This window comes from Poecilia latipinna, unplaced genomic scaffold (genome assembly GCF_001443285.1).
Source record: "Poecilia latipinna isolate Pla-1442-1.1 unplaced genomic scaffold, P_latipinna-1.0 Scaffold1367, whole genome shotgun sequence".
Classification (NCBI taxonomy): Eukaryota; Metazoa; Chordata; class Actinopteri; order Cyprinodontiformes; family Poeciliidae; genus Poecilia; species Poecilia latipinna.
This window is the reverse complement of record NW_015113983.1, coordinates 145965-161056: the sequence shown is the minus strand read 5'-3', so window position 1 is coordinate 161056 and position 15092 is coordinate 145965. Positions and strand designations below refer to the sequence as shown.

At 37.6% G+C, this 15092-nt stretch overlaps 1 protein-coding gene across 3 annotated transcripts in view; it reads right to left on the bottom strand.

Annotated features, from left to right (window-relative positions):
* Positions 1-1300: 1300 nt before the first annotated feature.
* Positions 1301-15092, bottom strand: part of adamts3 (ADAM metallopeptidase with thrombospondin type 1 motif, 3) — a 131583-nt gene continuing 117791 nt past the window's right edge. The window contains exons 14-17 of one of the 3 annotated variants that reach the window (XM_015056233.1): positions 9398-9531; positions 8377-8500; positions 3513-3596; positions 1301-2808 (exon numbers count right to left, since the gene is read on the bottom strand). In XM_015056233.1, coding sequence (XP_014911719.1) covers positions 2639-2808; positions 3513-3596; positions 8377-8500; positions 9398-9531 — 512 coding nt within the window. In that variant the 3' untranslated portion in view covers positions 1301-2638. Of the gene's footprint in view, positions 2809-3512; positions 3597-4052; positions 4830-8376; positions 8501-9397; positions 9532-15092 lie in introns of those variants that run through there. The other 2 variants (XM_015056234.1, XM_015056235.1) reach the window with 2 other exon arrangements.

The window sequence follows — 15092 nt, the reverse complement described above, 5'->3', positions numbered from 1 at the left end:
GGGAAACTAAGGTGGGCAAGTTATACATCCACAAAGAACTATGATAGAGATTTTTGGTATTATCATTTTGTTATTACTTTAGTTCATATTCAGTCTAATGTTAATCAGTATTATTGTGATTTTCTGTTTAAAGTGTTCTCTTCCTTATGTGTGTATAAACTGACCTGGAGGTTACGACTGCCTTTTGGTATTATCATTTTGTTATTAATTTAGTTCATATTCAGTCTAATGTTAATCAGTATTATTGTGATTTTTAGTTTAAAGTGTTCTCTTATGTGTGTATAAACTGACCTGGAGGTTACGACTGACTGGTTCATCTTCATGTGAGACAGTTAACTCTGTGTTTCCCAGACCTTAATTCTTATCAACCAGAATACCTCCTAACTGCCTGTGAGCAGTCGTATTTTGTCTCTTGTTTATCCTCCCTCTTTGTTGACAGTTTGACCTAGAGCTGAACTGGGCTCAGATAGTAGATCAGATATCACACCTGGAACTGAGTTGCTGGTTTGTTTAGGTTAAATGTTTTACGACCTCTGTTGTTTTTTTTCTGGCTGTTCTGCTTGACAATAAAACAGGGGCTCACGCGAAAGCAGACCAGAACTCTCTGTGAACGGCTGATGAAGTTGTTGGCGGAGGGGTTTCCTTTTGCAAAAGCTTTGTCTATAAAATTCATATACGTTGTCTGTGGTCTTTTTATGTAGGTTCGAGAAAAATACCTATCAGTCAGAAAAACTTTTACACAATAAATGTTGGAAACAAGTTACAGCTTTAAATCAGAATCTGGAATGATAAATAGAAAAATTACCTATTCCAGATGTATCACCATTAATAAAAACACAGAAAGAGGAAAGTCATATTTAAAAATATTAACATGGAATTTAGAGACATATTTATATTTATTTTTATAAACAGTTTAAAAAGAACAGGAAGCAAAAGATCTGATCCAACAAACTGCTTGAGAAAGTAAAACAATCTCTAAACTCAGAGCTGTAAAACTAATGTATTTTATATATTTTGTCTATTTATTTATATTAAAAGAACCTGTTGGCTTTTATTTGTAGCAGTAAATGAAAACACTGCAGATTCAGCTGTTCATGAAAAGAACAGAAATGAGATGGGAAGTTAAGACAATGTGACATAAACTAAAGTTAAAGTTTTCACACTAATTTACATGCAGATTACTGGCAGATTATTTCACTTATAGATATCTTATACTTGTATAAGACATTTTTCCCATGTTATAAGTGAAATAATCTAAAATGGAACTAGAACTTTTTCATCAATATTATGTAATTATTTAGGAAGTTTTGTCAGGATGATACTGCATCTTTTGCCCTGATTCTGTGATTAGATCTTTTTGTTCTGTGAATTACTGAAGACATCTTGTTATGGATTCTCTGTGGCCAATCAGGGGCTTCAGGTGTAAAACTTTTGTTTTGACAGATAAAACATTGTTTTATTTTCAGTCCCGGGTTTTTGTCTCCGTTGCTTTGGCCTTGGAGATCCTAACATTTATTGCTTCCTCTGTGTTTAAGTCCTGGTGAAGCCCTGAATTAAAGCAGTGAAAATAAATTACTTTTATGCTGAACCGGGTTTTCAGGGTTTGTTGGTTCCTTGGTTTATTTTCTACATCTCGTGTTGAACCTGGTGCTTCCTCTTCAACTCCAAAGGTTGCTAACAATCATAGTTATTTGTTTTTTTTCTAATAATGGAGAGATTATCTGATTTAAACTCAGAAAATAAGTTTAAGCATTTTAGATATTTTAATAGTTCAAACACCAAATATACCTGAATATAATGAATATAGATTATTTTATGCCTCCTACTAATTTGTTACATGCTGGATTATCATGAATGTTATTGTGTATTTAAAGACACAACTTTGAATTTTGATAAAATATACAAAAATCTGAAATTGTACAGCCTTCCTGCAGTACGCCTGTGGCCCCCCAGGTGTCACGACCCCCATGTTGAACACCTCTGATTTAAATAAAAAACATTTAAAAAGTTTAAAAATGATTGAAAATTAAACTAAAGTATGAAATCAAAGCAATAAACAGAATTAAAAGGTAATCGTGTTGCGTTTCAGCTTCCAGAGATTTGACAGAGCAAACATAACGTGGAAAGCAACTCTGAGAGTTTGAACATAACTTTAACTTTTAACCAAAACTTCTGCGACTCGTTTCATCAGACAGAGGAGAAGAGCTTCATCACAATGAAGCTGTGGAAACTCTCCGCTGATCATCTCGCCTTCAGGCAGTTGTTGCTTTAACGATTTCTTTGCTCATCTGAACATTAAAATGCGTTGTGGTATTTTCCAAGTCATTTAGCCGGTTAGCTTCCCATGGCCTCTCAGCAACCTCTCAGTGTTCAACGTCTTCATTAGAGGTTTTATTACCGAGTTAGAGAAATGAAGCGGCTTCACAAAGACTCTTCTCCTGTTTCTGCTGATCTGAGCCTAAAGAAATCCGACTCATCCGACATGTGGCCAGAAACATCTGTGGACTCGAACTCTAAAAACATATTTTTACAAGCGATGGGACCCAAAAGCGACTCTTTAATGGGTTTATGAATAATGAATGAGCAACTGGATTCTCTCGGGCCGAGAAAATGACGAGAGATAAATTATGCAGAGTTTCTAATCTCTGATTTTAGGGAACATTTTCCCATTAGAGCTCCAGCGAGGCGGTGAGGTCGGGCCGCAGCGTCCGGCGGGAAGCCACTTACCCAGGATCTGCGGGTCGGCCTCGTGTTCCCGGATCTGCACGTGTCTAGCTCCAGGAGGAACATGAAACATCTTAAGGTAACCTTCGGCGCAGCAGCAGCAGAAGCGGCAGGTTAGGGAAGATGAGAGGAGACAGAAAAGTTAAGCAGATCTAGAACTAAACTCTTTGTTTGCAGCAGCGGACATCAGACTTCTGCAGAAGGTTTCTTCACTCTGGATCTACGCAGCGACGTTTGAAGAAGAGAGAAAGTTAAAACAAGTTAATGTTCCTACAGAAAACACATTGAAACGGGCCCAACACTGCAAAAACACATCAGTACTTTTAGTTTCTAGAGCAAATACCTCAATGCGCTATAAATCAGACAAAACTAGCTTATAAGAAACTTTTTAGTAAGATAGATGATGTTGATTTGAGTAAATAATTCCTTATGGTTGAGGCAAAAGTTTTCAGTCCACCGGCAGAATATATTACTTATTACCAGAGAGGCACTGATCCACTTTTCTCACTTCTGATATTGAAGTCTGTGGTTCAGTATCAGCTGATCACAGATCTCCCAAAATCAGAGCCGATTTCAACTGACCAGTTCCTTGTAAGTTAGTTTTGTCTTATTTTAAGTGCATTAGAAACTAGACCAAAATACTTTGTGAATTTTTGTGTTTTTGTAATGGAGCAGAGTTCATTCCACCTGTGAATGAACTTCAGGCCGTTTCAATGAGGCAGTTATTCTCCTCTACTTGTGGTTTTCTGCTGCAGATGTCCGCCGCTCACAAACCCGCCGCCACTCACCCACAACGTTTCTAGACTCCTCACTTTCATTTAGAAACACATTGCGAGCTCCTTTGGGCAGAGAGAAGGCTCCTCTGGTCTTCCCTTCAGACAGAAACAGATCAGTTAGTCACCGTTTCTCCGTCTCTCCTAGCAGCAGCACTCTGTGGAGGAAAGTTTCTAATCAGCAAACCAGAAGAATCCACAACAAAACGACTGACCGGACGGACGCTCTGGAAGCAGCAGGCGGGGAAAAGTCACAGGCAGAGAACGGCAGTAACTACTTACTGGAGTAACGTTTTTGAAAAATGTACTTATAGAAGTATTTTTACTACGCTGTAATTTTTCCTTTAACTTGAGTAATTTTATCACAAAGTGTCTCTTTTCTAAACTGAGTGAAATTTCTGCATTTTCTACCCACTGAATGGAAAACAAACATGTTTTAACCAGAAATTCACCAAACTCAGACACACACCTGCAGTTTTTGTTAAAGTTTTAGAAGTTTTTTTTAATAGAAACTGATTCGGAAAGAATATATTTTTGTTGTTTTTTTGTTAATTATAAGAATTATTGTCATTTTTGTCCTAAAGATACCAACATTTCCACTTAACTTTATATTTTGTTGTGTCTGATGATGCAGTTTAGATATTAAATGATTGATCATTTGATCAGTTACTCAGCACTCAAGTAGATTTTTTACCAAATACTTTTTTATGTTACCGAGTCATTTTTTTGGCAGCTACTTTTTACTTTTACTTGAGTAAAAATATGCTGCAGTGGTGCTGCTCTTATTTCAGAGCCGGCTCTGCTCACAGGAGTGCTGTGTGTTCAGCATTCAAAGCTCCAATCAACGCTTTTCAAAAGAGTTAAAGAATAAATCTGGAGGACGTCAGAGCAGCCATGCGCCCTCCGTGGAAAGAAAAGTTTGATTAAAGCTCTGAAAGAAAAGGTTTGTGTCATAAATTGGCCCTGTGGACGTGAGTCATCGGGCTGAACCGAGCGCCGGCGCTCCTCTCAGGTTCCACTGAATCAGCCACCAATTACACGCTGGACTGCTTCCAGAGGCCGGCGGCTCGGTTCTGACCGACGTTTTCCCCAACCAAAAAACTACGTTTGTCTTTTTTAAAGCCACAAACACGACAACGAACAACGTCTTCTGCCTACAAGGCAAAGACAGGAAAACCCAAACAGACACTTAATTAGTCACAGCAGTTTGAGACGCGATTCTTCTGGTTTCTACAGCGTTAGACATCCAGCTGCACTACAGTCTGGGATACTTGCATGGTGAGTTTTCCACCAGTGGGGAGTCATTTTGCTCTCTCTTGCTCAACTGTTTCCCTGTAGAAAAGGTGATTGGTTAAATAAAACACTGCAAAATCAAAACCTTACCAAGTGTTTCTGGTCTGGTGCTCATGTCTTAGTTCACTTGAAATAAGACAAAACTCACTCATATGGAGGACATTTACTGCCAAACGTCGAGAGCGCTCGGAACTTCTGCTCTCTTTCAAATATTCTCTGCTCTCTCAAATTTTTCTCCTCACGCTCAAAACGTCTCTCTGCTCAGATCAAATCTCCACTCACAAACTTTGACGCTCAAATTTTCATCTGCTGGAACGAAAAGTACCGTTGCCTAGCAACCTCTCAGCCAATGGCATTAAGGAGTTATACTGGGTCCGTTTGCAGGTTGCTACAATCAGCAGCAGCCACACAGGAAAACAATTCGCAAGATTTGATCTGAGCAGAAACAGGTTTGGGTGAGAGGAGAACATTTTTTAAAATACATTTTAATTAGTTGTTGACTTAAACCAGCTCTTACAACTTGCTGAAAGCCTGGTTAATTAAAACACTGCAAAAGTTATTTTTGTCCTATTTCAAGTAAAACTAGATAAAACTTGGTAGGATTTTGTGCTTTTACAGTGAAACATTTGCTAAAAAAACTAAAGTTTTCACACTGAGGCTCAGAGTGTCTTTAGTGATGAATCTTCATCACATCCCGGCTGCTGAAAGGAGGAGACAGAAACCCTCAGCGTGAATCCATTAGTCATTTATTCATTCCCACAGCTAAAACAGAGAAAACTTTTTCTAAAAAAACAAAACAAAACAAAACAAAACATGTCTTTTCCAGCTTATTGTCGGCTCAGCAGGGAGGCATTTTCCTCTTTAAGAGACGATCTGGTTAATTTAGCAATGTGTGAAGCTGAATGTGTAAAAGCTCAAACTAATAAAGCTTAGCCAAGATTCTTAATGAAATTACATCTTTGATTAAAAAGATACAACAACGCTTCCTATGTAGGCATATTTGCTCCGGCTAATTCCTCTAAACGGCTAATTTATCGTCTCTGAATGCAAATTTAGCACATTAACAAACAATCTGCTGGAAGTTGCTGCAGTTTCTGCACCTCCATAATGTAACTCAGCCTCCCAGTTTCATCATAACGTTCCACACATTAATATCCGTCCAGAAAAATCTCATTTCCATCTGTTCAGTACTGGGACAGACACACAGTTAAGCATCTTCAACTGGACCAGAAATATCTGAACATTTACTCAGGATCTTATTAATGTATCATCTACTTTATATGTAGTTGTTGTAATTATAAGGTAGCAGGAAAATAACTACTGATTACAAAGTGGTGTCTGGATTTTTGCAGCAGGTTCCTCAAAATAAACTCAGGTGATAAATTGCAGGTGTGAGAAGTTCAAGTCAACAGCTTCTCTTTCACTTATCACAAATTAATCAAAATGATAGTTTTCAAAATGTATTAAATGTCTGAAAAGTGTGGCATGCTTTTGTACCAACAACCTATAGAAAAACCTTTTCAATTTCCACGTATTTACTTTAACAGGAGCTCATGTCACAAAGTTACTTTAAAATAAGCAGGTTACATGTAAATGTACACGAGTTCTTCATTGGTCACTAAAAATGGACCTGAATTAGAAAAGAAAATCAGGAAAAAGTCAAAAATCACCTCAACTAGAGAAAGATTTTTTTTTTTTTACTCAAAATCAGGAAGTTATTTCAAAATTGGCTGTTTCTATCAATTGTTTCTAAAGCAATGCTCAAATAGAACATTAAAGAAAAATCATTGATGGATATAAAGCATTTTGAACTGCCTTGATGCTGAAATATGCTGCACAAATAAACCTGATTGATTAACTGATTGATTAAATCTTAAGCTGTTTTTCCTTGTGCATGTTTATCTCAAAATCATCAACAAAATTAACTGCAATAAGCTTAAAAAGTAAAATTTAACGACACAAGTAAATCTAATTTTTGTTGATATAAATTTTCTAAAGAGGATTTTATATGTTGCATATAAGAGCAAATGCAGCAAAGATGAAAAAATGAAACATGTTGTGATTGTAATTCAGGTTCTTAAGTGACTGCAGCTCGTCCTGAAACATAATTTAGTTTCATTCTGCAAGCTGGTCGTTCTTACTCTGCATGTGTGACATGGAGCAGCACAACTAAAGACTAAAAGCACAATCCCCATGTCAGTCTGTCCGGCGCTCTGCAGGGACCCGGAGCTCAGCTCTGTTTGGTAACCGTAAAAACCATCAGGCTGCAAAAAATTTTAAATTCAAGGATATTCTAAGAAATTTTCTATAAAAACATGGACATTTCTGAGTTTTAAATGTTTTTTTCTGAGCTTCAAGTTAAAATATTTTGACTCTTCAAACTCAGAATTTTTTGTTGTTTTTTGGTGGAAATTTTCTCCTTTTTCATCTAAAATGTCCCCAATATGCCGTCACAGGTAGAAGATAAAAGACCTGATGATTTCCTGCTCCTCTCATGCACATCAACATTAATCCATTTAAATCTCTCTGTACCACTTAAACCTTTAAAGTATTCCCACATTAAATGAAACCTAAACTCTAATTTTTCAAACAGAGAAGCTTTCCTGCAGCAGTCAGGACAGTCAAATTTATTAGGAATTTCTTCATCTTGCAACAGAAGTCTGAAATGTGAGGCTCTTCTGTACGTCTCTCAGGTTTGTAGTTATTGGGGTTTCTTTCATGACGTTAGAACGCAAACCGGTTCCGTCTGCTTTTATTAACAGGATCAGATTATTCAGAACTTTGTCATTTTAAACCAAATGTTGGCATTTCTCAGCAGAGCGACTGCTGCAGTGATTTCCTCAAACTCGGACCAAACAAATCACAGCTCTGTAATTTATGGGAGCTTTTCAACCTGGAGCCTTTTTGCTTGTGATTTTCTCCTCAAGGTTTGTGTTTAGAAGTGGTTTTAAAAGCTTTCCATTATAAAATTGCAAGAAGTAATGAATGAATCAGAAGCAACAATAAAAAATGCCTTGGAGGCTGAAAGTGTAAAGTTTCACTCTGATAATCAAAACCTTCGACTCATCCAGGGATTAACAACTTTAATGGTTATATAAGGCTGACTCAAGGGATTTAATAGTACAAATTAAACATGCACTATTTTATGTTTCTGCTAAAACAATACATGATTTAATTATTAATAGTAGTCATATTAATTTGATTTATTAATTATTAATTTACTATTGATTTAATAATTAACCTAAAACAGTCTGTGTAATCAGCATAAAACCATAAAACAATGAAAACACATATTAGCTAAATCATAGAGTAAATATATTTAAACAGCAACAACATTAGGAGCAATATTGAGGAAGATGGGTGGAGCCAAATGCAGTGGGACTAAATACAAATGCATGCCACACTTTTCAGATTTTTCTAATGTAAAAAATTAGCAAGCTGTTCCTTCGTTATTTACTACGTAGTTTTTTGTTTATTTTTGTCTGGTTTTGTTAAACTGTCCTGAATAAACAACCAGACCAGGAAGCATCTAGCCAGCTGTGTGTCAGACATGCTAGCAGCCACGCGCCGCTCCAGGTGACCTTACCTGGTTTCTTTGGAGTCCGGGTGAAGGTTCCCTTCACGGTCCGGCAGTGGGAGTTGTCTCCACCACAAACACCACATTTATCCTCCACCTTGTTGGAGCCGATCTCTCTGTCACAGCCGACCTTCTGCACAACCATAAAACACAACAAGCCGACGATTAGCACCCACCCGTTAGCTTCTGGCTAACCATCACTGAGTAAGCAGAAGCAGAGAAAAGCTTTTTGACTTCTATTTTAGTCGGCAGATTTACTAAGACGATGTTGAAGCTGCTGTTAGTCGTTAAAGTCCAGAAGAACTGTTCAAATGAGCTGCAGAAATGAACCCTGCTAAGGAGGAAACATGCTAACTCCACTGGCAGAAGATTTCACTTACGACAAGAAATATTCCTGTGTAATAAGTTAAATAACTTGTACTTTTCCATCAATATTATAAAATTATGTCTTATATCTTGATAAAGTTACTTGTAAGTTTTGTCTTATTTCAAGTGTATTAAGGTATTTGCATTGGAAATGAGACCAAAAATACTTTGGCCAATGTCAGTCATGCTGAGTGTCCAACATGATTGATGGAAAAGTTGAGTTTAAACTTCCTGCTTCTCCTTTTCAACTCTTCTGGAATTTCTGGTCCTACTTCTGGATTTATTTGAGGAGTTTTTGAGAGGCTAATCTCTTGGTTGTAAAAAAAAAATCTTATTGCAACGGCTATAAATCATTACAGTAAAGAAAGTAAAAGCTAAAATCCTTCCAGCCGGAACCAGAGGGAATGATTGTCTAAGTGCCTGAACTGAAGCGTTTGAACAAAGCTCTTCAAAAAGACCAGGGTGCTAATGCAGCAGAGCTAATCCAACATGCTTCCACCATGAGCGGTGCGGTTCTGCAGATTATGTCTTTAAAAAACATCAGATTTTCTTTGAACTTGTTCAAATGTTGATGACAGATAACATGACTTTGATTGAAGATCTCTGTTCAAACAACGTGATGCAGATTCAAACATGATGAAACCTTGTTTTAAAAACTCCTCACCACACATTCTCCACGCACGCAGATGCTGTAGGCGTCCTTGTACGAGCACCGCGTCCCATCCTGCACCAGCTGCTTCAGGTACGCCACGTCTCCGGTCTCCTTGGACTGGCAGTACAGGTGGCACCGCTTGTTAGCTAGCAGAACGGATCAAAATAAAACACAGCAGCTGCTGAAACTCTGCTTTTGAATCTCTAGTGAAAGATAAAGCAAAAAAATAGAAACAACATCTAGACGATCTGGAGTCAATGAACAGCTTCAGTTATTGCAGCTGGAAACCAAAGAGCAGGCTGAAATCTGACCTGAACCTTCAGAGACGCATAAAGATAGTTAGAAAGCCGGCCTTCTATCACCTGAAGAACATTTCTAGGATTAAAGGACTGATGTCTCAGCATTAGAGAAACTCATATACGTGTTTATCTTTAGTTGCATTATTACTGCAGCAGCGTCTTAAACAGGTCTGCAAAAAAAAATTCACCAGCTGCAGGTGATCCAGAACACTGCTGCTGGAGTTCTGACTAAAACCAGGAAGTTAGAGAACATCACCCAGTTCTACATCACCCAGCTCTACATCACCCAGCTCTACATCTCCCAGCTCTACATCACCCAGTTCTACATCACCCAGTTCTACACCACCCAGCTCTATATCACCCAGCTCTACATCACCCAGCTCTATATCACCCAGCTCTACATCACCCAGCTCTACATCACTCAGTTCTACATCACCCAGCTCTACATCACCCAGTTCTACATCACTCAGCTCTACATCACCCAGTTCTACATCACCCAGCTCTACATCACCCAGTTCTACATCTCCCAGCTCTACATCACCCAGCTCTACATCACTCAGTTCTACATCACTCAGCTCTACATCACTCAGTTCTACATCACCCAGTTCTACATCACCCAGTTCTACATCACCCAGTTCTACGTCACCCAGTTCTACATCACCCAGCTCTACATCACCCAGCTCTACATCACCCAGCTCTACATCACCCAGCTCTACAGTCCCTCCACTGAGAGAAGAGACTTTAAATCACTGCTGGTAGTTTATAAATCACTGAACAGCTTAAAGATCTGCTGTTGTCATAGCAACCTTCCAGACCTCTCAGGTCTTCTGGTTCTGCTTTGCTTCAGAACCAGAACCAAACATAGAGAAGCAGCATTCAGCTTCTATGCACCACAAATCTGGAACAAACTTCCTGAAAACTGCAAAACATCCGAAACACTGAGTTCCTTTAAATCAAGGCTACAAACCCACCTGAGTTGCCTTTGAAACATTATAAACTAAACATCAATCAACATTCTGATGTTTAACGATGGAATGCTTCAAGAGTTGACTGGGTGTTCTATGACTTTTTATGATCTGAAGCACTTTGAGCTGCCTTGTTGCAACTTCTAATAAACTTGAACATTTGATACAATCTTAATTAATATCCTATAAAGTGTGTGGGAGCAAAACACAAAGCACCAGGAAGCTGGTACAGCACAAGCTAACAAGACAATTAGCTCAAAGCTTCTCTTCCTGGAAGCCTGTTTAGGAAACTTGCTGTATTCAAAAACAGACTGCGCTGGATTTATTACATTATTTATGATTAATCAGCTCAGAGCGCTGAACTGCAAGGCGTCTCAGCCTGATTTATTAAGGGACTGAAGTGTTTATGTCTCATAAATAAGGAAAAAAACAGATAGAAGCTAATTGAATTCAGTGAGTCAGAGAGTCCGACTCTCTAGAGCTGAAATGGAGAAATGATGACAATTTTGTTCATATACAAACTAATACAAAACTAAAACCAAACATGGAGAAGCAGCATTCAGCTTCTAATCACCACAGATCTGGAACAAACTTCCAAAAACTGAAAAACAGCCGAAACACTGAGTTCCTTTAAAGAACACTAAAACCCACCTGTCTACACTTTCTTTTTAAACATAATACATGGAAAATTGATCAACATATTGAAATTATATTGATTTTAATGATGGCACCTGACAAAATTTAAAGTCTGTTTTTTCACAACTGTTGGAACATGTGATTCTTCAAAGACGTACACTGGAGAGAAATATTGGCTCTTTATTGGTAAAAAGTAAAAAAAATGTTCAAGTAATGAAACATCGAGACAGATTATGAATTTTGGGGACATTTCATATGTCGGATTTGGAACAACAGTCCATCAACACCAGAGCTAAATGTCTAAGCCAACAGTTTCCAAAATGTCAAACCCAAAGCAAAATTCTTATTTTTATTTTATTCTAGTATTTGTTTTCCAAAAATAAATAGTTTCAAAGGTTTTCTTTTCAAACTGTTCTTACATGATGCAGGACAGCAGAGCATCATTTCTGATTCCTCCTGCATTAAAATGATTTTAACTCGAACAGGAAGAAGGAAAACTCAGCTGTAGAGTCAGACGGGATATTTTTACAGAACATTTCTTTGTGCTCTTTTGTGAACTGGAAAGTCTCTTTTTTGTAACTAATGAAGCTTTTCTGCCCGTCAACAACTTCAAATTTTCTTTAAGCTCTGATCTGACTATTCCACAAAGACTGACACAAAAAAATAATAAATGAAAAACTGAGCTACACCGTGGCTTTGAAACTTGAAGGGGATTTTTATTCATGTCTTTTTATGTCACATTGATATTTAATAGACCAGAAGCAGACTGGATGTGGAGCAGCTGACCTCTGTGAAGTAATGCTGAGCTTACAGACAAATAATGACACTTCAGCTTTTCAATTCTGTGTTTTAGTGGCATTTTATATGTGGATGCATAAAACATAAAGTAGTGCACAGAAAGGGAAAAAATGACATGGATTTTAAATGATTTTTCCTAGAAAGCGGATATCTTGAAATAAAATCCAGCTCAATCAACAGGTTAAATAATTAGCAAACTGAGTTTCCCTGTGTAATTAAATCTCAGTGTGAATCCAGATGTTCTGCGATTAAGTTTACTTATGTGATAAATTATTACAAAATATGAAACTCCATTATCCTCCAACTACTTCCTGTTGTCTTCTTCTTCATTGTTTCTGCCAGTAGCAACATCCGGTCGGTGATCATGTGACTCGTGATGTGAAAGAAGTGTTTCCACTGCAGGTTTGTGAGAAAATAAACCAATTTCTACCAGAAAACCACATCGAAACGTTTCATCGAAAAACGAGTGTTTCCGTAAAGAAACTTAGTTTTGAAAAGTCAAACTGTGCATTTACATGGTCAATGGAAACACAGCTACTGTTTGCTTACTATGCTTGTTGATATTGACATGCCAAAATAATCATCTGTAAAGTAACAATCCTTCTCTGCTAGTTAAAAACTCAGTAGGTTTTTCAACCTGTATGCAGGGCATTTATTATGTAACTTATTATTATAAGTTAAATAATTAATCTGCACTAAATTAACACTAATCCCTGAAGAGTTGCAGAGAAATAGAAAGACTCTTCTGACTGGAGGTAAAAACTAAACACCAGTTTATTTCGACAAATCCCAAATCTGAATGGCATAAATACAAAGCAAACATAAGTTTACACACATTTAACCTCAATCTTTTTTATATTTAAATCTCATTCAGATATATGATCTCAAACAGAACTCATCTCTCACAGATGTTCCAGTTTTTGTACCTCATGCATGTTCACCTGCGGCCCACTTCCTGGCAGGATTTCCTTCTTTTATTCTCTGCCAGCTGCAGGCTGAACCAAAAAAAAACAAAAACCTGCCACATGCCCACGCCTGCTAAAAATATGTGCATCATATCGTTTCATTTAGGGTTTCTTGTTCTGTCTGCGCAGATGCTGAGATGGACCAGATAATAAAACAAATATCTGAGCTAAAAGTGATCACAGTTTATTTGTTAGTGACATTAAGAGACGCTGGTTAAATAAAACTACTGCACTGCAAAAACTCAACATCCTATCGAGCATTTTTGGTCTAGTTTCAAATATCTTATTACTCTTGAAAGTAGAGAAACCTAACTTTAGCTTTAACATGGTTGCTGTTAGTCAGAGCCAGTAATGAAAAAATAAAACACACTGCATCGATTTTAGATGGATTTAGTTGTAATCAGAAGGTCCAACTATTTCTGAATGGAATATTTTTGTGTTGGGAATTATTTGCTAGATATTTACAATTTAATACCAACTCAATTTCTAAACAATCTCTTTTAAAGACTTTTCCATTTTGTGCTGATTTTTCAATTTTTAAAACGCTTCACTCCAAAAACACAAAATGTTACCAAGTATTTTTAGTCCAGTTTCTCGTGGAAAAATCTTAGTGGTTTTGAAATAAGACAAAACTAACTTACAAGCAACTTTTCAGCATTTATAGTAGCTTGTTTTAAGTAAATAATTCCTTAATATTGACGAAAAAGTTCTAGTTCCATTATTTCAATCATAATATATTTTTCCATGTTACAAGTGGATTTTTATATCAATATTAAGTAATTATTAACTTAAAACGGGTTACTATAAATGCTAAAATGTTGCTTGTAAGTTAGTTTTGTCTTATTCCAAGTGATATTTGGACTATAACTGGGCCAGAATGCTTGGTAAGATTTCGTTTTTTTATGATGTGAATCAGAAACTGTTGTCATGTGTAAATCAAAATGTGGATAACTGCATCAGCAGCAGTTTTTAGCAGCGGTGACAGAAACGTGAGCTGTGAAAGCCTAAATGCAGCTGGGCTTTGTGCAGCTGCAGTCAAAGGTTGCCATGGCAGCATCAGTAAGTTTCTGTGGCTCACTTTCGCCTGCATCGCCAATCAGACACCAGAGATTAACTTGAAATCTTTCTCTCCTACTTGTACGATTTTACTCCCATGAAATCTGCAGGGCTTTGATGAGAAAATGGCTGCTTCTGTTTTCTTCTCGTTTGAACTGGTGCCTTTCAGTGTGGAGCTGATGCTTTCTCCATGTTGTTCGGTTTTCCACATAGATCAAATAAATGTCAGGTTACTGTGAATCTGTGTCACAGTAGGGTTAAAAATGTCCTACATGTTAAAATAAAGTCCATGTTGTCAAACAACAAGTTCTGTCATATCCATCCATCCATCCATCCATCCATCCATCCCTCCATCCATCCATCCATCCATCCATCTCCATCCATCCATCCATCCATCCATCTTCTCTACACCCTTGTCCCTAGTGGGGTCAGGAGGGTTGCTGGTTCCTCTCCAGCTAACGTTTCGGGCGAGAGGTGGGGTCACCCTGGACAGGTCGCCAGTCTGTTGCAGGGCAACACAGAGACACACAGGACACACTCACACCTCGGGAGAATTTGGAGAGGCCAATTTACCTGACAGTCATGTTTTTGGACTGTGGGAGGAAACCGGAGTACCTGGAGAGACTGTCCTGTCTATGAAGTATTATGAACAAATTAATTAATTAATAAGTTTAAATGCTCTCTACACACAAACACTGGATCCCAGCGAGTTATCAAATAGCTAATAATGAAATTAATTAAATATAAGGTCATATTTCTCTGCCACTTTGAGCATTTAACATGTAGAGGTGAGTAGTTCAGCAAAAGCTTATGTAATGCTGATGCTAATATTGAGTGATTGCTGCAGCAACTACATGGCTAGCATTCATATAAACTGGGTAGCAGGAGTGACTGTGCAGTAAATGTCCAATGCCAATTTATTTTTAATTACAAAAAGAATCCAAGGAAACCTGGATTCACCTGAAGAGTGTTTTCATGCAGCTGCGGT